The 23707-nt window shown below is 46.8% G+C and overlaps 1 protein-coding gene across 1 annotated transcript; it reads right to left on the reverse strand.

Annotated features, from left to right (window-relative positions):
• Positions 1–252: 252 nt before the first annotated feature.
• On the reverse strand, positions 253–23707 carry LOC131289333 (zinc finger CCCH domain-containing protein 13). Its single transcript, XM_058318566.1, has 8 exons — positions 23663–23707; positions 11690–11849; positions 4629–4690; positions 3558–4534; positions 3063–3489; positions 2821–2978; positions 861–2197; positions 253–785 (listed from the first exon to the last, which is right to left on the reverse strand). Exons 1-8 carry the CDS (start codon positions 23705–23707, stop codon positions 253–255), a joined length of 3699 nt encoding a protein of 1232 aa, XP_058174549.1.

Below are 23707 nucleotides of genomic sequence, written 5' to 3' on the forward strand. Positions count from 1 at the left end.
GTCCGATGAGAGTTTGTATTCGTGTTTGTTTTTGTTTGTGATTTTGGACAGCATTTTTGGGATGGGTTATCTGTGTTTTGTGAGGTTTATCTTGTTTAACGCTAGGCTGTTTTGTGTTCTGCTGGATGACGTAATGAGTGTCAGAATAATCTGTGGTGTGGTGATAGTTTGCGGGTTTCGGCTGAAATGCAATCTTTACGCCAGCGATAAAGATTGATTAACCATTGGTTGCGACGGCTGCTCCGAGCTGCCCTACAGCTTCTGGTTGTGGACCGAGCTGTCCGCGCCCCAGAGGTCGTACCACGGACCGTACGCTTTCCCGTCCGAGGCGATCGATTTGGTGGATTTGCGCTTCTGCTGCTGACCGTTGTTCTGCACCTTCGCACTGATGCGCGACTCCTGCTCCGACTCGTACTTCGACTCCTGCGGTCCGTTGTTGCCCCCGTTGCCGTTCATCTTCGACCCCTTCGATCGGCGATCGCGCGTCATCATCTGTTGTTGCTGGTGCTGGTGTTGTTGTTGCTGCTGCTGTTGCTGTTGGTGCTGCTGGTGATGCCGAGGTTCGTCGTCCATCAGCTCGTCGTCAAGGGTCATCGATGCCATCATGGTGTCATCGTCGTCGTCATGATGGCCCATTCCACCCCCATTCCCACCGGAAGCACCGCCGCGGAATGTCGAAAACGCCATCTTGTCCTCAGGCATGCTTTTCTTCTCCGAGCGTCGATCTCCCGTCGACATCATGCGCATCATGCCATCGCCGTTCGACTTCCGATCCGGACGGCCTTCTTGCCTCTTACCGCCCGCCTCACCACCCCGTTGCCCTCCACGCATCATCATCATCTCACCGCCGCCATTTCCACCCGTCGCCACCAGATGATCGTCCACCACGATGCAGTCGTACGGATCGGAGCTGGACGAGTTGCGCTCGGTGTCGGTGCCGCTCGAGTAGTACTGCTTCAGGATCTCCTTGCGGCGCACCGTCTTCATCAGCATCATATCGTCCATCATGCCATCGTCGTCGTAGAAGCTCGTGTCCTGCATCATGATCGAGTCGCTCGGAATGATCGAGAAGTCGTCGAACGTCTGGTCCTGGTAGTACTTGTTCAGTGCGTCGTTGTTGCGGTTCCGGCTCGTCTCGCGATCCGTCGTCCGATACTTGCCATCCTTTCCCTGCTTCCCGCCTCCCGCCATCACCGGGGCCTCACCGTACAGCTCCTGGTCCTGATGGTGGTGCGAGTGGTGACGGTGTCCATGATCTCCGGCGTAACTGTGGCGATTGTTGACGTTGCCGTTGTTGTTGCCATCGTTTTTACCACCACCCTTCGATGGCTTGCGATCTCCGTCCCGGTCGCGCCCCGAGCGTCCACCACGGGCATCCTGTTCCGCATCCTGCCCCCCACGGCTGGACTTCTTCTGGTGCTGGTGGTGGAACTCCTGGTCGATCTTCGAGATGCGCTTGTCGATGTCCGACTTGGTGATCGGGAACTTTTCCTGCTCCGGCATCATGGCAATGCTGTGCGGTCGCTCGCGCATCGGCTCCCGCTGCTGATCCCGATCCCGATCACGTTCCCGATCGCGCGACTCCCGCGGATTGCTGCGCACCAGCGTGCTCGTGTTGCTGTCACTTTCCATCATCATACCGTTCGCCGAGGCGCCTCCATTGGAGCGCGCCCCATTCTCCTTGCGGCGCTCCTTCTGTTCCTTCTGCTGCTCCTCTTCCGCCTTCGCGGCGATCATCTCCTTCTGCTTCTGCTTCTCCAGCTGCTCCTTCTTGCGCATGTTGCGCTTCAGCGTCGCCTCCTTCTTCTCCATTTCGCGCTTTTCACGCCCGGTCGGAATGATGTCGTTGTGCTTCCACATCGCCATCCCCTCGAGGATGTGGTCTTCCGATTTCGAGAACTTCCAGAACGACTTCGTGCGCTTGATCTTCTGCGAGTCGCTCTGGTTCGGCTGACCCTCGGCCGTGCCACGGTTCCGCGAGCGATAGCCGTACTCGAGCGTACCGGAGTTGCTTTCGGCGATGTTACCGTAGCTGTTCGCCTGGCGCATCATCTGGGTCTGGTGGCGCGGACGGGGCGGCACGATCGTCCCGTAGATGTCGTCATCGTCATACCGGGGCGAGGGAACGCTGCTGTCCCGTCCATTCGAGCGTGTCATCGTCTGATCGTTCAGCAGGTTCTTCTCCGACCGGGCAGATCTAGTGTAGCGATCGGTGAGGGAAGTAGAGTTTTATCGACGGTTCATGTAGGCCTTAGTCATATCCCATGCGTTTTTTTTCCATCGCTCGTTAGTAACAAACCGTGCATTATCGGTAGATTTCTAATTAAATCCGTTAGACGCAATTTCTCCATGAGCCAGGTGAGTACAATCCTTAGCCGAAGACTCTATTGTGTTTTAGTTGAAGATGAACCGAGTGAGGTGAGGAAGCTACACTACAATAAATAATTCACTTATCCACCACTTATTCGCCTCACACCACTATTCACAGTTTTATGTACATTTTTTCGAGATGAAATATCGAAGCGTGTTTATAAAGAAGGTTAGAAAAGCACGATGAGTGGGTTAAGATGTATTTTCAAAAGGCACTAAAACAGTAGGTTGTAGAGCAAGAATTGTGAGGTTCTACTCAACATCACCAAAAGCCCACAAACTACCTATTCGCGAATTTTCCATTCACGCCCCAAGTTTACCGACCCCGCAAAGCCCCAAAAAAGGCGAATTAATGTTCAAATCAACTCGGTTAGCAGGCAAACTACAAGCAAACGAGATGCAAATTCCCCCGTAGGGGGGGAAGGCAAACAAGCGACAAAGCAAACGCACCTGATTGGCACTCGGTTGACCGGTTCCTCGTCGGAGTACAGGTCCGCTTCCGGCTGGGGCTGCGGCTCGTTGGAGAATCCACTGTCGTTGCTACTGTGTAGCGAGGCACTGGCCATTCCGTTGCGGGACGCCTTCGGTTTCTGGTTGCCGCTCGATGGCTGTTTGTAGAAACGAAATCGATTTGACACATCATTATGAAGGGTTTTTTTTTAGTTTTTCGTGCCAACGTGCTGATGACGTACCGGCTTGCTGAAATTCATCGTAGCCGAGCCCGATTTGCGTTTGTCCGCCATCGGGGGCGCCCCGGAAGAGGAGAAGCTGTTCGACTGCGGTACACCACCGCCGGATGCGGATGGACCGCCACCATCGTGACGCTGCTTGCCCCCGTTGTAGCTGTTCGGGACGACGGGCGTCGGCACGGGGGCTGGCAACTGCGGTGGTGGACCGGGCTTGGGCGGCTTCTCGCCGCGCGACAACCGGCGGAACTGTTTCGACTGCCGGTACTGGATGGTGTCGCCGAACATGCGCGTCGGCGAGGCGTCCTCTCCGCCGTGATACGAACCGGTCATCTTGGACAGACTGTCGTCGACCAGCGTGCTCTCGAGCGAGGTGTCCGGCGTGTGTTCGATCTCGATGTCGCTCGGTGGTGCCTTCACCCACTCGCTGATGCTAAAAAGAAGCAACAGGTTTACGTCTCGTTAATAAACGTTCCTCACGAAAGGAGTCCTCAGTCTTACCTCTCCTTGTCGTCCCGCTCGGTCTCGGTGTATGCGATCGGGAACCAGCCGAACTTTTGCGTGCGCAAGTTCTCACCGAACTGCCAACCCTTCGCCCGATCGCCCACCAGCGCAATCCGATCGCCCTCGAGGAAGCTGAGCTGGTTCTCACCCGACGACAGGTACGCGTACAGCGCCTTCACCGTCGGCCGCTCCCAGTGTGAAATGTCCGGCTTGCCGTTGCTCATGCCCCCGATCATGCTGGCCGCATCGTGGCCTCGCCCTCCCACCATCATCATCATCGTCGTGTGGTGTCCGTGATGGTGTCCAACGCCACCACCACCACCACCCAGTCCCATCGTTCCGTTGTTGTTCAGATTAAACTCCGACTTGGCCCGCGGCATCTGGAGCGTGCTGTTCGCGACGTCCCCGAGCGAGCGCATATCCAGACAGGACGCATCGATCGAGCGGGTCTTGCGCAGCTGGGACGCGATCGACTCCCGATCCTCGTCGTCCTCGTCGTCGACGTCGCGCAGCGCCTGCTTGGCCGAGAACATGTTCTCCACGTTCGGGGGCAGGAATTCGCGCGTCGCCGCCACGTCGTTCCAGTTGTCCAGCGACTTCTCGATGATCACGTGCCCGGAGTGATGGTACGCCATCCAGTGCTTGGCCAGCGAGCACTGGCGCTCCAGCACGAACCCGTACCGCCGGCGCTCCTGCGTCATGGCGTTCTTCAGGCTCTGCTCGCAGAACTGGTCCAGCTTGTGCTTCTCCTCCTCGAACGCCTGGATGCTCTTGATTTCCTTCTCCGCCTCCTTGGGCGTGTTCTTTGAGTTCTTCTTGCGGTACTTCTTCATCGTGGCGGCCGCCTTGCTGTAGCTGTCCGAGCGCATCTTGTGCTGCTGGAGGAACTTCTTCTGCTCGAACTGCACCACCTTGGTGTCCTTTTCGAGGTTCGTTTCCAGCGGCACCAGCAGATCGACGTAAAATGCCTTCAGCTGCAGAAAGAAAATAGCAAACACGAAAATATGTTAGGTTAAAGTAATCCAACCCCCGCGGGGAGCATCTAGCGTTTTTCCAGCGAGAACTTACGATATTCATGTGCTGGTCCTGGATCTCTTTATACACGCCGACAATGTTCATCAAGGCGGAACCTGCAATCAGCAAAGAGAAAGGCACACACCGCGAACACATCCAAAGTGGATGAGGTATGGCGGTGGGTGAAAGGTTTAGTAACGATTCACGTTCTACTCGTCGAAGTCGACTGTCTTGGGGGCGTGGGGTTGTGTGGGGGTGGGTGCGGGTAAAATTAAATGGAAGGTTAGCCACTGCCACCGGCGTGTTCAGGCAGCCACCGTTGGTCCATTAATTGTACATTGCAAGCGGCAAGGAATGTTGATTTATGGCAATAGGAGGGATTGGCCTAGAGAAGGTGCCAGTTTCTACGCGATAAGTGTATGTGTGCCTTACTTGCTAGAATGCTACACGTACACCGTTCTTGTTACAAATCGAAGCTTCCGGGATTGGGGAATGAAAAGTAGTTGAATCAATTCCAAATGGAAGGGAAAAGTTGTCAAATAATGAACCTGTTCACTGCACCGAACTTTGAAGTGTTATGTCAAAAACAACAATAGTTCGTTCCGATGTTTATCAGGATGTTCTGATTGTAAAAGGCAACATTGTTTCAATTCAATTTATGCAGAAAAAATATTACATCGTGGACTATATTTTTTATTCAAATACAAAGAGGCAAAAGAAAACAAAAAACAACGTTGGTGCATGAATGCTCCACTGTTTGTTTTCGTTGCAATTTATGCCCGCAGCGCTCATCCCCTTCGGAATCAATTCATTTCAATTTCCCATAGATGCCAACGACATTTTTTTTTTGTGAGCGTGTGTGTGGATATGAGCGCCTGTTTTCCATGAAATATCAATTTTCCCTCGTGCATCCTGCTACCGGCCATCGACAACAAGTGCCGAAGGGGTTTGCTGATATCCGTCGGCTTGTGCGCCTCCACAGTCCTGTTTGTCTGATGGCACGCACTTGTGGACAGAATAAATAAAATTAATGACTCCGCTCGAGGGGGGAAAAAACCGGACCGAGCCTTTGCGCAAAGCCTGCCAACGGATGCGAGGCGGAAGAAAAATGCACATCAAACCGTATGGAAATGTGCACAAAAAGTACAAGTAAATATACAACAAATTTTCACCATAATTACTGGTTTTTGATGGAAGGGGAGGTTTTTTCACTTTTCGTTCCCAAAGGGGAGTGTATCAAAGGACCATTTCGTGGTTTTTTGCAATGAAAAATAACGAACTATAGTGGATGGTAAAACTAAATGATAAAAATTAATTATACTTCAAAGAGCACATGGAACAAAACTCATAAATCAGTTCAGAGAAACGGTTGGTTTTTAATTATCCATAACGTTCCATAGGAATTTTAATAAATAGCACGTGGGAACCTTTAGAAATATGTTCGAACTGAAACTAAAAATATAGCCATTGGAATGTCTCTTCATCAAAAACAAAATGATTAAAATTTTCCATACAGTTTGGAAAAAGATACTAATGTAACAAAAGTTTCGCTTGCTCAAGTTCAAACAACCATCAAACCTTTGTCAACTCGGGGGAAAAATCAACCACCCTATCAGATAACACCCCACACCATAGAGGGTAAACACCGGTTATCCTTATCCGTGTCCCGTTGGGTCGAATGCCTAACGAATTTTAAAAGACAGACGTCCCCTATTGGTGGCCGGCTTTTGTCCGTCTGATGGAAAGAAATAGTGCTGTAAGAAGATGGGAGGGCATAGATCCGAAGAATGTGTGTCGAAGAGCATTCAATTTGTGTTACGGCAAAACGTGCCGACGATACGGAAAAAGGATCCGAAAACGATAGACCGTAATTTGACGATAACGAGCTCCATAGGGGGATGCTTTTATCGATTATTTTACGAGCGTATGATAACGATTGGAGCCACTTTAAGGTGCCTAGCTTTTACCCCAAAAGTGTTTCCCGCTTTTCCTTAAACTGCTATGATTATTTTAAAAAAATGCAGAACCTTGCAAAAGCAAAATATTTAACCAAGATATGAACTTATTTTCGAACACACTATTTTTAAAGTTAAACTGCACCAAAACTGTGAAAAATATTCTACACTCCATAGAACTTGGAGTACACTCCACTGAAGCATGATGCATATTAATGCACTCGAACTGCAGCATCCCGTTTTTGCACGAGTGCACGAACCGCCAAGTGGTTGTTTATTAAATGACCAACAAAAAACTTTCGTTGGTTTAATAATAAAAAGGGAACCGAGGAAAGAGTATATTGGCCGCCATTCATGCATATTTTTTGTCGTTAAATTCTGCCCTCCACGGAGGGTCCACATCCCGATGGACACGCTCGCTCCCGGGAGATCGGAATCATAAACGAAAGCGGAGCGTCACATAGTGTAGGTTCGTTCGCACGTTCGGGAAATGAATACGAAATTTTCCACCGCCCGTTGGGTCGCGGGCATGTCGTCATTCCCCCCGCTGAAGTTGAAGCACGTACGCTGGGGAATTCGAAAGCTTTGCGCCTGTCGTGGCAAACAAAAATACACCGAGCGAACGAAAAAACGCATTCGTTCGAGTGCAGTCGCAGCGGAGATCCTCGGTTTCTCAGCGCCACCAGCAGAATGCGTGGTTTGCATTTTTATATGCACGCGTGGATGCAACATCTACAAAAAAAAAACACGGACACCGAATACCAACACGGGGAATGCCAGGTTGCGCTTTCGATCGTTCCGATTTGCATTCGATTCACTGGCGATGGCCGTACGAAGGCATGCAATCTCGGCAGGTTTCGGAAGCGACCCGTCGAATGTGTCCCGTCCGTTCCTTATCAAATGCAACCGCTGCCAATCACCCACTCTAACCGGGGGCGACAATTTTCCCGACCCGGTCGCGATTGGGGCCGATCGATTGCAAACGTGGTTTGAAAAACCTCACCCCACTGTCTGCGGATGCATCTGCCGTTGCTGCAACCGGCCGGTCTTCGGCAAGGATGGTAAAATAAAATAAAAACACAAATGAGCTGCAAACAGACCGGCAGCATGTTGACTGCCTTTATGCAATTTGCAATTTTATCAGCATAACACACCGAGTCCCGGGTGAGGACGGATGCGTCAATACATAGCAAGCAAGAAAAAAAGGTTTATGGAAAACACCGACCGGCGGTGCATGGAGTTAAGTTGCAGTCCGGCGAGAAACCACTTTCGCTATCGGTGGCAGCCGGAAAACCTCCGCGGTTCGGCGTGGCATTTATTTACCGATCCGATGGTGGTAAGGCTAGTTAGTTCATCCATCGTGTGCCATCGTCTCGCGAATGACGCGAAGTCCATCGTTGACAGTAATTGGACACTGATTGGTGCAACATCGTCACCGAACGTCAAACGACGGTATGCAGCCAACTCCGGAACCAACTCCGGCGGGAAATGTCATCATGCAGTGCGAAAGTCGCCGGCATGGTCGCACCGATTAGCATCAAATAGCTTGCAAATCATGAAACGGAATCGAGCCTTTATGTTTGGTGATATTGGAAAGTGAGAAAAACGACCGAGGATGGAAGCGATAAAACATTAGAAGACGCACTCATCGGATTTTAGGATTAGTGCCTCAGTTGAATCCAATCGGATTTCCCAATTCCGCGATCTTAAGGTTCCAAAAATGATCCAGAATCATGGTTCGCTTGGGATCCAGATTTGAAATAAGGATTTGAACCATTATTAGGATCAAAATGTAAAGTTGGAATTAAATTTCTTCAGGGTCTCGTGAGATTTGCACCAACCGGGATTAGGATCTCAGAATCAATCCCAAGTCAGATCCGGTTCGGCCGGATCGAGCTTCAGCTGGGATCAGGTTTTCCCATCATCCATATCTACCACCGTTTTGACTCTGAATACCGATTACAGTCTTTTTTATTTTAGCCGTTAACCTCTGAGATCAAATTACATTGCAGATGGTTATCATGTCATTTGCTGAAAGAAAAATATATAGAAAGCCTCTACTCTCCATTTCTTCTGGAAATCCGGAAACGCCGTAGGCTTACGCCATCGAACGAGCAAGAAAGCCCATAAAAGCCATGGTGCTAATACCGAAGACAAACACACCGAACGGCGATGGTTATCGGATAAACATGCTGCTGTGTTTATTCCATCTCCATCCGGTCTTTTCTGGCCAACTCGCTACTCGTTTCGCGTTCCCGGTTTGTCCGAGGGTTCACCGGGTTTCACCTTGTGAACCGAATGACAAACTACAAATTACACTTTCAATCTCACGCGAGCGGCGAGAGGAAGAGTGCGTTCACTTTCAATCTCGGCAGCGTCATATTGCGGCTTTCGGGAGGAAGTGCATCATTCACGCGATGTGATAAGAGGAAAATAAGGCATCACCGGTCGCGGCACGGTGAGATAATCGGCGATAGGACGCCGGGTGGTGGTTGATGCAGATGCAGTTAATTGATGGAATCATAAGTGGTGTCAATGACGGGTGACGCTGGTACCGGAAAGGATACCTCTGGCTGGGATGGTACACACCTGGGGTATGGTTTTCCCTTCATGCAATTAATTAATGGAGGACTTCGAAGGGCGTCGGGGGGCCGTCAGTGCCGTGCAACGCGTATGCACAACGCGTTGTATGCGATGGTAATGATATCAATTAGGGTAATAACCATCATCCAGCCCAGTGGAGCAGGATGGAGCCTCCTTCGGGGGGTAAAGTTGTGTGCAAAAAGCAATTCATCTGCATCTGGGATATTATAATGCTATTTACTTTAGCTGTCAACAAATGCTATGTTCAACGGAGGTATGTTCCTAATAAGTTTCTGTTGATGAAAATAATTGTTTGGAATAGACTGTGCTACAGTTACTAAGGAAATACTAAATAAATCTTGCTAACAAAGTTGCAGAATTTTTTTTTAACTTTTATGCAGCAAAGGATTTCTCAAAGCTCAAACCGACGTAAAATTGTATCTACGGCCCTTTACACACCAATTCAACTATTTGCAGCTAATGTTCCTCGAGCTAATTTTAAATCGGCTAGACCTATCCGTTTGCAAACGATAAAATCTTCAATAGGCCACCCCCTTCCAAAAGCGTGTGAATGCATAAAATTTCTTCTGAGTATCGTACGTTCGAAGTCACTTAACTCAGGCGTCGATCGCTCGAGGAAACGAAACATGAACATGAGTACGCCCGAGCGGAAGGTGCTTGCTGCATGCATTCATTTGCACTCCATTTTTCTTCCACTTATCGTAGTGTCGAATCGCTACCGGTACCGAAGTCAACCGGGACCATAGACTTATGGCTACGGCCGGTGCAAACTCCCAATGCCAGCAGCCGGCAGCGTATGGAGACGGTGAATTTTCATTGAATTTTCCACATCATCGGCAGCAGCATACGGGGCGGGAAAGGTAAATTGAATGCATAAAGAAAAACCCTAGGAACAGGCCCTAACACTCGGCTGAACTCATCAGGTGGAGCACCAACACAAAGAGGAAAGAAATGATCTAAAAAAAATGAAGAAAACAAGCATTTTCCGCACCGAAAACGAAGGTAAAGCCAAACGAATCTTTCGGATGTTGATTTTTCATTTTCGATGCAAGACATCACAGGCATAGGAATGGATAAAAGATAGCTGGCGGCTGACGATAGGTTTTCCCATCCGCTCAAGCCTTCGGCTTCAGGACGTGGTCGAAAAGGACCGAGAGAGCCTTGTTGCACGCCGGCGGGTGAAAATTCGGGAAACGAATCTCGTTTTTCCAACAGACGACTCCAATGCAATCCACATTGACTCCATTAGAGCAGATCTCGAGTTTTGCTACCAATTCCACATTGGCACTCGTGGATAAATCCGACTGATAAAATTATACGCCAGCCCCATAGGCGCTGATGGTTTATTTTTTGTTCGCTTGATGATTAATTTAATTCTCGTCTGCCGTACGATTCGGGCACAATATGGAAGTCTGATGAGGACCGAAAGCAAGGTAGGGGAAAAACGCACACATGACTCTTGATGCCATCGCCGCAGCGCAATCTAATTGGAGGGTAATTTCATTCAACAAACCAATGGCGGAAAAAAGTTAGCATTCATCACCATAAAATAGTAGATAGAATTGGATGGAAATCCCTGATTTAAATTTAAAGTCAACCATAAAATGTTCTTTGTATTGGATATTTTTCCAAAGGAATCAATTGCAAGCAGTTTATCAGCCGCCATAGCAATCCTTCTTCGCTTTACTAACTGACATATATTTTCATTGCGATCGATTGACTCCTGTTGAGCATAAACGGAGCGCTTTCCATTCCACACGTCAAGAGCCTTGAGTGCCTTTCGTTGTCACGCTTGCGGGCGTCCTTGATGTTCCTTTCAACTCTTTTTCGTTCTGTTTCTTTTCCTTCCTATAGTTTATCAAGTTTATTTTTCTCGTAGCGAATTCCGATTTAAGCTAATGGGAAACGCCGGTCTTGTGATTTGCGACTATCGATTGCTTTGACTGTACCTCATCTATTTTCCGAAGACGAGAAAGAGATCCTCCAGGCAATGGCTCCGACTAAGCACCGGAAACTGGATCCCGGTGGCAAATGCATAATGTTTGCCATCCCACAACGACGGAGCGATAAAACCTCTAAGTGAGGCAGGTGACCACATGGAAGGGAGATGAAAATGATGCTAACCTTCCCCGGTAACCTGTTCGGCGATCGTCAACCGTGCAGCTGCAAACATGCACCGTTCACGATCGAAGGACGCCCCAATGAAACCAGTATTTTAAACCTTCCGAACGCGTGAAACCAGATTTTAAAGGTTACCTCTAAAGTCCAGGCTATCATCGACGGTCAAGAGTGGCAAAGCTGTGGCCGGCTAGTATCGTCGCATAATAAAGATCAAGTAATGGGCCGCTAAGTGTTTTCCTTTGAGCGGGCATCGATCGATTCGCATTTGCATTCGCACCGTGAAGCGTTGCGCACAAAAAGAAGAGTAATTGTTTTACGTTAAATGCTCATTGAACCAGAGGAGACATGATACGGGGAGTTGGTTGAGATGGTGAAATATGTACCGTGGGATGAACTTCCAGCCAGTTTTATTCTCCTTGTTTTTGTTTTGCTTACCAATATCGATGGTTCCACCCTGCTGTGCGTTGACGGCAATCTTGGCAAGCGCCTCATTGAAGAGGTTCGACGCGGCGGATGCTCCATGTAGCGCCTTCAGATACGCCTTACCGGCACTGATCAACTGTCGTGCTCCGGGGTTGAACTTATCCAGTATGTTCTGTGAAAGAGACGGAAAAGAGACGGGGTGGAAATTCAAATATCGTTTCTCCTCATTGACACACCGAAGCGATGCTGCGAACAATTAGTGACGAAAAAGGAAATCACTTGACAAAAATAATAAGATGCCGCATTGGGGCAGGGAAGCAACGTAAATAAACATGATTATTGGTGTAGCGACGTGCGGCAGCAAATGAACGCCGGTTGGGAAATCACGTCTAGCGGATGCTGTTAAGCAATCTCCTTCAACCAGCTTTGAAGAAGTCAACGGCGAACAAATTTAAACCCCCTCGAAGAACATCTTAATGGCGGGGTGCATGAGTGTTGCAAGTGCGACTTGGCTCCACGAGAGCATCATGATGGGCTACAATGTTCCACCAACACTACGGTAACGAGCGGCAACGACCAGTACACTGCGTGTAATGAGCATTTCAGCAAATGATTGTCGACCAGCATCACCCGCCAGCTGCAGTTCCAACTAAAGCCCTCTGTCACGAAGACTCATCCACATCGGCGCGAGCTCACGTTCTCGTGCGAGGATGCGACCGATGGCACAATTCCTGGCGTCGGCGGCCATTAAAAAAAAAAAAAAACGACCGTGTAGGTAAACAGGCAAAATAACAACGCAAATTCGAAACGTGCACCCGCCGTCGAATGCAATTACCATCGACATAAATATCGATACTAATGGGCGTCATCGGTTGCCCTCGGGAGGTCAACAACGGAAAGTTCTCGATCGATCGCCGGATAGATGGCTGAGTTAACGTCTTGCGGGATATTATTTTAAAATTCAAACCGTGACATGAAATATGACTGCATCGAGAAGTGATCAAACGTCAGTGAATGACGAGATTCACGTGTTTCTATTAGTAAACACATCACAAAAGTATCATCTTCAGGAAGGCTTTTTAGTTTAACAATTTCCTACCAATTCCATATCAGAAATAATTTCATTATTTTACAAACACTGTTATTATTCAAACAAAAATTCAATAAGGCAAGAAGACTCACTTAAAATTGCAAAAAGCAATAATAATATGCAAATTATGGCATAGAAATTGATACATGCTATCACCTCGAGTAGATCAAGTTTATTATTGTTTATGGGTTTAAGTCTCAGTCAAAGAAAAAAACAACAATCCAGAATCAATCTAGCCTTCATGAAAATCCTCCAGTTAGCCTCACTGAGCCCAAAGACAATTTCCCTGGCTTGCCTGTTCGGTGAACCTCACATGTTAACATCGCATCAGCAACATCCATCAGTCAACGTGGAAGCGCCAACACAATCCCACCGTCCGACTACACGCTCGGAAGCATCAACAATTTATGGAAATTGTCATAATGCACGATTTCTCGATCAATCAAACGCGCCGGGTCCGGCACCGATGAACCGTATCCGGATCGTGCCGTTCTCTACCGGGTTTCCTATTCCGGCGTTCACGACCTTTTCGGTTCGCTGCCACCAACGGGCGCCCACTTCTTGGCGTAACGAATTTTCCCCATTTCGGCATGCAAAGTAGTATGTGCAGACTTGAAGACGCCAATTGAACCGGCGAAACGAATATGAGGAGCTCGTGGATGCATTCGGTGGGAATGGCGAACGGGAAGGCTTCGCACGACGCGAGCAAGCTTCCGGGTTTTCCTAGTGGAGGAGCGGAAAAGATGCGCTGACAATTTTCCCTCTGATGAGTGTCGATGGTGAAGATAGATTAGATTTGAACTGCATCCATGTAACATCGTGGAAGGACGGTCATTTTTTTACTATTGGATTGGAAAATAAATGTACTACTTCTCTAAATTTGTATGTACTTGTGACTAAGCTTGTAAAAGGAGAGACTTTGCGTGGACTGCATGGCATGTTGGCCTAGGACAATAAAAATATTCACAACTCAAAATTGAATCACTGTGAGATAACCTAACAAAATTTATAGCTTTTTAATTTGGAATTGATAATCACTTAAGCTATTTAAAATATTTTGAAACTCCTCGTTTTCATCGTCGTATTCTTTTTTTAATTTTTTCGCTCACCATAATTCGCAAATTCTCCGTTTAACATTAGAATCAACTTGTCCATTAACGTAACCCAAACTTGCTTATGATAATGCCAAGAGAGCATCGAGAACGTAACGGTCGGATAACAATTTCCCATTTTCACTCGCTTCAAGCAACTTTTAATGAGATAACTTTCGTAATGCAATTTTCAAACCTGTCGAACCTTTCGAACCCTTACCGAACCCGGCACTGAAAACTGAAAAGTGGCAAATAAACCCACAAAAAACGACAGAGAGAGAGATAGAGGAAAAAAACTGATAAAAATGCACGCAAAATTTGTTAAAGGGTAGGAAGGAGGAAAAATATGAACGACAGAAAAGCATCCCCGGGTCCGTCAATACTTTCTTCCTCACTCAGGCCAGTCAAGTGCTGCCGAGTAACTTTCCCATTTGAAGGGCGTAGGAGTGTCCCATCCAGTTCGGCGTTCTCGTCGACGCGCCAACGAAAACAACACAAACCCCTTTTCCTTGGAAGTTCGCCAAGGGATGGGGCTGGAAAGTAATCCGATTGTGTTTCCCTGCAAACGGTCCCCTCGGGCTGTTGGAAAGGCGCGTGTGGATGGTGTTTGCTTATTTTGCTGTCCTCATTTTTCACAAACATCCCGAAGGGTTTGCATGCAAAGCGACTCCAATGTGCAAATCGATGGGAAGGATAACGGGGAACAAGAAAATGGTATCCAATGCCAATAATGCCGCCGTGTTCGGTGGGGGGTTTCGAAATCGAACACGGAAAGGATACAAAAAGGACTGAGGCAACACGAGGCTGCTGAAAATGCTACCGGATGTGAAAACTCAAGCCCGATTTGGCGACGGCTGAGCCCGAAAGTTTATCCGACAAAAACGGGGTGAACCTTTTCAAGAAGTCTGCGCCAAACATACAACGGGCAAAAAAATAGTAATAAAATCATATCCTCTTTCCGCGAACGAGAAACAGAACTGCCATCAATACCGTCGTAAGGTCTGATAATGCTTATTTATCGAAGAGATGATAAGAGGATGATGGTTTTGCAGGGACTTAAAATAATGCCGAGCATTTGAGAGCATCCTTGCGTTAATTGGATGATCACAGAGTAGGAAGGGTTTCGCAACAAGTTTCTCCCATTATTGTAATTAGTGTTGTAGGAAAGTTTCGGCTCATTCATGAGTTCATTTGGACGTTCGGAAAGATCGATTCATTTTCATAATTTTTACGGTAATAGGGTGAAGTTTAATGATAATATATCTCAAGTATTGAAATAATCAGGGGTATTTGAAATGAATATAATTTCAAAATCAAACATAGAGCTATTAGAAGCGTTATCTTTAACTAAGAAAATATAAAATCACAACCTTTCGTTAACTCTTTCGTTACAAAATTTTCGCAAAACATGAACAAAGGTAACCACAACAGCACTACGGCAATACGTTGCTATATGTAAAACAATATTTAAATGAGATTTAGAAAATTGCCTCGGTGCCGTTGTGTATTCCCGCAGCAAATCAACCGTCAGGATGGATGGAGGTCTCCTTACGAAAAAAGGGTCCATGCAATTATTATGCTCGTTCAACCTTCCACTGTGCCAGTTGCGTCTCGTATGTTCTGGTGACACTTTTGGTGTCCACAAAATAAATGTTTATACATATGGAGATTTGCTCAACCCGTTCAAAAACCCCGTTGATGGATGACTGCAAGGATTCGCAAGGCCTGCCCGGCGATGTCAGTCCCATGAGGTTAGTTTTTGCCAAACACAAGTGCTTCCCTATTCTGGACAAACATGGTTTGTCTCTACCCAAAAGGTTTCACGGACGGCTTTTTTGTCCCATCCCAGGTGATAAGCGATCGGAAGCCATTGAAGTGAAAAACAACCACCGGAGGAAACCACTGTGGGTGGGTAGGGAAATAAAGGGGCTTTATTTTTGCAACAAATTATACTTTAAAAACCTGTCGGTCTTCACCGGGCACTCGGTGATGTTCGTCCGATGTGAATCCCACGAGGGACGGGACTAAAACAAACGTAACTCTAATAGCATTACGTTACTGCCGTGGTTGGGCAGGAGAAGTCCTAATTCTTGGGCTATTGAACAGGGTAGAAGGAAGGTAAAGGTAACAAATCGATCAACGCGAAGGTCGAACCCACACACATCAATAAACATCCATGCTTGGCTTTAAAAGAATTGTCTATATTGTGCAACATTGCACGTGTATGCCAGAAATAGAACAAGAGTTTGTTAGAACATAGGAATAAGGTATCTTTGATTACGTAACAGCTTTTTTTAATTACATATCCAGAAGGATTCCAGAATTTAAGGTTTGCGAAAATAATTTTCCCTTGGAAGGGACTTTATAATCATTAATCTTAGATCATTAATTAAACAATTCTGAAGGAGAGATTAATAGCTTACACACATACGGTAGAGTATTACTAGGACAAAAACCTAACCTTCCTCTTCAGTTGATAAACCACCATGAGGGGCAGGGATAATTGAATTTCATGAACCACTTCTTTTGCTCTTCCAAAAAATACCAACCAACCAGTGAATGAATCTGTAGCAATAACCATTTCCCCCCTCACCCCTGAACCGACACTTAATTAATGTGGAAAATTCTCATCCATTTTCTGCCGTCACAGCAGTCTGCCAGGAAATCTCGGAAAGTTAGTGATATCGGAAGCGACGTATGGGAGCCAATGCCGGTTACATTTTCACTTCACGTTACGTACGAAAAAATACGGTGCATGTAAGTGAAAACTCATTGTGTTTTCCACCTTTTTTTTCTGGGTGTGGTATGCGTATGTTGGAAGAAATGTGTGTTGGTGGCTCATGTTGGATAAATGTCTAACCTCACACTGAACCCGACAATCATCCCGGCCCGACACTTTCCGAGCTTTAGTCACCGAAAGTGTTTAAACGCGGTTCCAAATGGTACCGAGAGTGTGAGGTCTGGGAAACCCTTACCCCCTTAGGTCTGGGAAACGAGGGCTCCACATCCACGCCATTTATCCCCACACTCACAGATTGTGTGCAATGTGAATGACCGGCCGACATTTCCGGTAGCCACAGCAGACGAATGAAGACCATTTAATCCTCTTCGCACTGGGGTGGGGGAGGGGATTACTGTCGTGACGCCGTGCCGGTGGGTTGGTGTGCGAAAAGGTGTCAGGTGTTGCACCGAAAAAGGTGGGAACGAAGGAGGGAAATGATCCTCCCCTCTCCCACGCAAGAACCATAAATCCCGGCCAAAGGAACACATGCTGGGCGGGAATGGTCGAAAAAAAAATTTCCGCACCGGAATTAGACCGGAACGGAATGATGGGGCGGAAAAATTCACCACACCTTTGCCAAGGTAGCGAGGCTCCGAGGCTAAACCTGCCGGTGTCCTTTTTTTTCGTGGTCAGTCCAGCGATTGAACCTTCGCTGGCGAGAGAGATGGAAAAAAGGCATACGGGAGAAATAAAATCGAATAAGTTCAACCGACCGACCATAATGCAGGCAGGATCCTAAGGTACGAATTTTCCCCACCGTTGGGGCTCGGGCTCGGGGTTTTTCCACACGGTTTTGTTTTTCACGACACGGCGGGCAGCTGTGCCCTTCGGATTGTGAGCATTGTTGGGGATTGAAAGCGGATTACCCGTCGGTTGGCCATCGCTGTTCGAAGTGTCGTTGTGGGAGGTTTCGTTTTTCTTTTTTCCTGGAGATTAGTTTTTTCTTAGTGTGAGCTTAATCGTGCAGCACGTGATTTTGTGATAGTTGGTCTCGCTTAAAGGATTGGAAGGTAGGTTTCATTTTATTATTTCGTTCAGTGCACTATCAGATATAAAAATGTAATTCTAGTAATTTTTGAAAATAATAATTTAGATAATTGAAAATTTTCCAGTGATTTGTTTCGCGAAAAGAAAACTATTTCCAATTTGTTTCCCATCGTAAATAACCAATATCGATTACCTCAATGCCCGTGAAAATAGCGAGAAATAAACAACCGACAACTATTTGCGATCGGAAAGCGACAACAAATGAGCTGGTGTCGGTTGGAAAATTGTTTTCGCGCATCTCAGCCCTTCCTCACCTTCCACCTCTCCCGGTCCCTTCGAGCTAACGAACAGCACAAACGCGAACAAAATGGAAACCAATTTTAAGTGGACTATTTTTCCTTTCGATCGAGCGTGTGGTAAATTTCCTTTCGCTTGTTTGTTTCCAGGCCCGGGCGCGGCTTATCGGGCCTTCGAACGGTTTGGTTGCGCTTTGCCAATGTTGCAACGACAGCACGAAAAACTTGTCGCGGATCTACAGCATCTCGGTGGTGTGCGGCCCCGAGGAAAAGTGGGAGTGCAATTTTTCTTTCGATTCAATTTAGAAAAGAAAACCCGGTGTGCAATACAACAGCAATAACTTGGGAAAGGGTTTGCAGGGTGGAAGGGTGTGACAAAATATTGGCCAAAGTTTTGCCCCAGCTGTGGGTTGGAGTGGTGGTTTGTGGTTTTCTCATTTCCTTGAGAGATTATGGTACTTTTCGATCCAAGACTGTTGAGTGAAAGATGATGATAAAAGATATTGATTTTTCGTGCTTCAAGGGTAATCCCTTTGAATTCTACAAAAATGTACCGGTTGAGATTGAGTAGTGAATGACTTTTAACATGCAATACATTAGTTAAATGTTTCATTGCTTTATATTGATAAGGTTCATACTTCCCCACACGTGACGTGATTTTTTTGTCGTTGTATGTGCTTTTTTAATTACACATTTTTTGTGTAATATTCAACTGATAAAAAAAAAATCCCACTTTGTTCTATCTTTTTTTATCCGATAACACTAAAAAAACTTTCCAGATTTATTCACCTAATATGTACAACGCTAAGGGAAACCAAGAAAGTCTTGAAGACTTTTGTCGTAGACAAACCTATTTCGACCGGCGAAGTTTGTATGCTTGTCAATTTTATTGTCTATTTTGTCTGCCATTGTGGCATTGACTGCTCGGTGCTCGGGGGCACTTTTCGTGGAGTCTCAAGGGCAGACCAAACCGAGCTGTCTTGGAATAGTTGCACTCGGCGCAGTATACAGAAGGAAACCAAACGGAATCCTGGGACTAGGGGGAAATCGTGTAAAGTTTCCGTTTGGCCCGTCTGTTCTTTCCGGCGTGTTCGAAGCCAGCTGTGACGTTCATGGGGAGTTTACTTCTTGCAGCCATCTTGCCGCACACCGACAGTAAATAGGATTTTTCCTTCCGGGCTCATGTTGTGTCGTGTTTTGTGCAACACGCCGAGAAAGGGAAAAACAGGGGTAGTAGCGACTTTATGTATAGTTTAGTTTAGCAACACGCTTGGTTGACGTTGGGTTGTTTTCCAACGTTTTTTGGGGCTCCTGAACCTCTTAGTAAAACCAACAGTGGCAAGGAAAATACGGTTTGGTGTCGTCGTTTCGACAGCTCGGTGTCAAATCGATATCCACGACCGGAAGTTGTAAAACATTCTCGGGAAACACCGCACGTTCCTCCAGAAAGTAGGGGACACTATCCGATCGCAACACATGGGTCGGGTCGAAAAACAATCAACCGTAGTACGTGGCAGGATTTCGCTCGTCGGGCATGGCGACACTTTACACCTGATTCAATTGTGAACCAACGGGAACATGCTTTCCAGTCGTTCCAGCGTTTCCTTCCAGAACTTCCTTTCGTGTGTTTTCTTAATTCATTTACGACGAGTTTTCTTTTCACACATGTGCCAGAACGGCGGTTCATTCGGCGAGGAAAATAAATGTATTCACCCTTACCATCATCATGCAAATAAATAACACTACACAGGGAAAATCATTCCCAATTTCCCCCCCGATATCGGGGCGAACTTTGCCATGGAAACATCTTGCCTGAAGTATGCTTGTTCCTCATCGTGTCACACAATTGAGCCATCGTACCGTGACATCCACGAACACATGCACACATCCACACACACACACGAAGAAAGGCGGGGGTCGTTTGTGCATGAATAGAACCTTATTCATAACTCAATTCACCGTTTGCGCTAGGAAAACTTTCCTTGCCGTTCAACCGGCGCCACCCCAAGTGGTGGGAGGGGGGTGGAGTGTTGGAAAGTCGGAAAACTTCGGAGTCGACATAAGCAGACGGTGGCATCCGCGCGCTCGCATAGCTGGAAATGCGAGGACGGGTTGAGACGTCGCGAGCCAGAGATGAGAAGTTGATTGGCGTGTACCACCTTCCACCATGTCGGGAGTGTGCGAATCGATACTGCCAGATGCAGCCATGATTTATCTTCAAGTAGGTGGGAAGGCATTTTTGTGACAGGATATTTTTGTGACAAGAAGCTAGCTAGCTTGAAGAAATGCTTGCGGTAAATGCGAGATCATCAGACATATTTACTAAGCAATTGGTTTTGGTTGATGAGTTGCCTTCAGGTAATTTCATCAAAACAAGTTCAACTCCTCATAAGTATATTGTTTTATAAATAAAATTAAACTGAATATAATTCACAAAACATTCCATATGCCAAATCCACACAAAATCTAGGTCAAACTAAAAACATCACCAGCCCCCGGAAAAAAAGAACCCAAAAACTCCTCGCGTCAGCATAATCTCCAATGCTGCGGGATGCATAATCGTCCCAGACGGACAATTTATGTCATCCAAAGGGGAACCTTTTTTCGTTCTACGTCTTAATCCGCCCCATATTAACGTGGTACAATAAAACGAGGCAATGGCAAAATGTCGGACTGAACGAAAAAAAAACCCAAGCGTGTCTTGCAATATCCTTCCTTCCAAATTATAACCTCCAGCAGAGTGACACACTTCCACTTGCCGTAAGTTGGCGAGGCAAATGATTTCAAAACGGAAGCCTCCAAAATCATGACCACACGCTGTTCGCTAGGCGCCTTTAGTGTTCCGAGCAGGGGACACAAGCTGTTGGACGATTGCCAAGATTTAAGCCAGCGTCAGATTGCAATGATGCAGCGTCTTGGAGCAACAATTTGGCGAGATAAGAGAATTTGCCCTCCTCGTGGAGCTGTTCAGTTTAATGTGCTTTGGTAGTACGCTACCTGAGGCGCGTGTCGTAGGTCCTTTGCATTTAAGTGATTCAGTGAAATTCCAGAGAAAATATACAAGAAAACGGAACCGTCTTCTCTTACGATTACTACAAACGCGGATTCATTCAGCAAAAGGCAACCGTGAAACATGAAACGAGCGCAAATCGAATCATGTCAAGATCAGTTTATGTTCAGCATATTTAAAGCGGGTCACGCGATGTTTCAGGTATCGCAAACCGAACGACGACTGTTTTGTGGACAAACGAGAGGTCGGACCGCCGGACAGGATAACGAAACGGACCGCTCGTTTATCTACGGTATTTTCCGCCATGAATAAGATTTTTTTCGCTCAAGTATCCCGTCCGTCCCTTCGTTCCTTCAGGAAACGGGCGGAGTCACTTGGGTCGGAAAAGGCCGGTATCCTGCTTTCGTGTCACTGCTACTACATACCGCGTATGATAATACCGGAGATAAAGATGATGATAATGGTAATCATGACTATGCTGAATTTCATTTTGCTTAATCTAGCAGAAAACAGGAGCGGCGAAGTGGAAAGCGAAAACATCCTTCGTATGCCACTTCTCCTGCTGGTACCGGGATAAAAAACAGATCAGAAGAAGACGGTGTCGTAAGAATGCTGGTTTACGTTTAAGAGGATCCTTTAAGTTGATGAACCTTAATTTCGGGAACGAGAGGTGGCCAACGGGAGACGGAGATGAAGATTTATTCCATTAACCGTCGGTTTGCTTTGAACATGGCGTCGGTAAATGTTTTTTCTAATGTTATGATAGTAATTAGTATTCTGGCAGTGCTTGGATTTGTTTTTCTCTTGTTCTTAGGACGTAATTTATGTCTACACTTAAGGCACTTGTGAACCAAGTAATTTCTACGTTATAGAGCGAAGAAACCAATTCATGATGTTAAAATTATATATTGGAGAACTTTACTGCAAAACTTGATTTAAATTACAAACTCATTTTTCATTACAATGTAAACTTTAATTGCATATCCAGGACCACTCTTCTGGTTCACGAATTACCAGATATGACACGCATTCCCGTACTCCATCCAAACTCATCACAAATTCCTTCTGTTCCGTCCAGTCGGTTTTCATAAGCCCATGTTAAGCCCGTGTAACCACACTCTGCAGTCGGAAGCGTTATCGGACACACACACACCAAATTGTGCTACACATTGACGACGTCACCTAAACCAAACTCCTTCCCTCTTCCGAGAGAATTACAACGCACTCGCCGGTCCGACGGTCCCGCCGCTCAAAACAAATGGCCCAGCGTTTGCAACACCAGTTACAACAAATCGGACACAATTCATCAGACCGGAAATAACGGAGTCCGTAGAGGCGACGGCAGATGCCACCACCGAACTGCAACGTAGTTAAGTGCATTCCCGTGTGCAACGCATCGTGAAAACGAGTTGATATCTAACCGGAAACCGGCACTGAGGGCCTCCGTCCGTTGGCAAACAAACCAGGCAACCAAGGTCCTTGGATGGTAACGTGCGCTCGGAACTGTTTAGACCTGATGTCACAAGGTTTCAGTCGTTCGGTCAAGCGAACCACTCATCCCGAAAGGATAGAAGGTGGTTTAAATCTGGTTAAATGTCGAAAATCAAAGCTAACGTGCTCCGTGCCGAAGACCAGATTTGCCCAGTAGAACGGGCTGTTGCACTGGTGTCAGTGCTGTCGATAAGACTGCTACGTTAGCTTTGTACTCTTCTGCCGCTGGCATAGACTGTCGGACCCTACACGTTGTCCTACTTGTTGGTCTTACTTCAACTGAACAGGTCTCTCGCTTTTTCTATTTCCTTCTAGTGCCTTAAAATGGTTCACGAGTCCGCATCATAAATATTTACGCTCCACCGAGAGAGGTACACCTACAGGCCACACCTGTGGATACCTGGTACAGGCCGGGTCAGGTCCTTCTGACCGTTCTCCGTTAGTAACGCCGCGCAAACCTCTTTTCTCTTTCCGTCCGTCCAGCCAGCTTAGAAAATCACACAGTAATACTACCAACCGACCAGGGTTGATCTACTTTAACCCACATTCCAACCACACCACGTCGATGGCTCGAACGATTCGTCCGAGACTACAGACTAACGCCACCCGTTTGTTTTTTTATTTCTTTTTGCACCAGCATGTGCCGTTCTGCCAAAGGCTCGGCGTGGTGTGGATGAAAACTGGTTCAGGCTGGTTTTTCCTCTCCCTTTTCTCGCATGCCGACAGTAACCATTTGTAACCACAATCTAGTGAGATACAATCTGGCCGCTGCGACGAAGCCTAGCCCCTTATTGGGGGAGGATGGAATGCAGGAAGAATGAAGAACTGACGCTGGAATCTCGTGACGTCAGTCGCACGTCCTTCGTGCTTCTAATTGTTTCAAATGGCTCTATCGCGATGTGGAGATAGTGGATAAGTCGGACGATTCTAAGAACTAGGTTTGGAACAACCTAGCAAGTTTGGAACTGATTCAGCATTAAATATTGAACTATTTACGATATCATTAGCCTCTTGTTTAGTTGATCTTGGTTGGATTGCGATATAAAAGACTTTAAAGTTCTGTACAAGCCATAGAGCAGAAGTCCAGAAGTAGATCATGTCTGCTACAAGCCTTGTTAACGAGAGTACTGGCAGCTCGAAAACCAGTTAGTATTTGATAACAAACGAGAAACCAAACTTCACCACTTAAACCGAAAGCAAAATCTCATTTCCTTCGCCGCTCGAAGCTGCTTACTCACCTTATAGATCCCATCGACCAGTTTGATGATTTCCTCGGTTTCCAT

The sequence above is a fragment of the Anopheles ziemanni genome, chromosome 3, assembly GCF_943734765.1.
Source record: "Anopheles ziemanni chromosome 3, idAnoZiCoDA_A2_x.2, whole genome shotgun sequence".
NCBI classification, from domain to species: domain Eukaryota; kingdom Metazoa; phylum Arthropoda; class Insecta; order Diptera; family Culicidae; genus Anopheles; species Anopheles ziemanni.

Excerpts from the sequence above, each read along its gene's own strand:
- LOC131289333 (XM_058318566.1), bottom strand. The coding sequence starts at position 23,707 with ATGGAAACCGAGGAAATCATCAAACTGGTCGATGGGATCTATAAG. Across the intron at positions 11,850-23,662 it reads TGGTCGATGGGATCTATAAG|AACATACTGGATAAGTTCAA; the intron begins GTGAGTAAGCAG and ends TCTCTTTCACAG. Across the intron at positions 4,691-11,689 it reads GGGTGGAACCATCGATATTG|GTTCCGCCTTGATGAACATT; the intron begins GTAAGCAAAACA and ends TGCTGATTGCAG.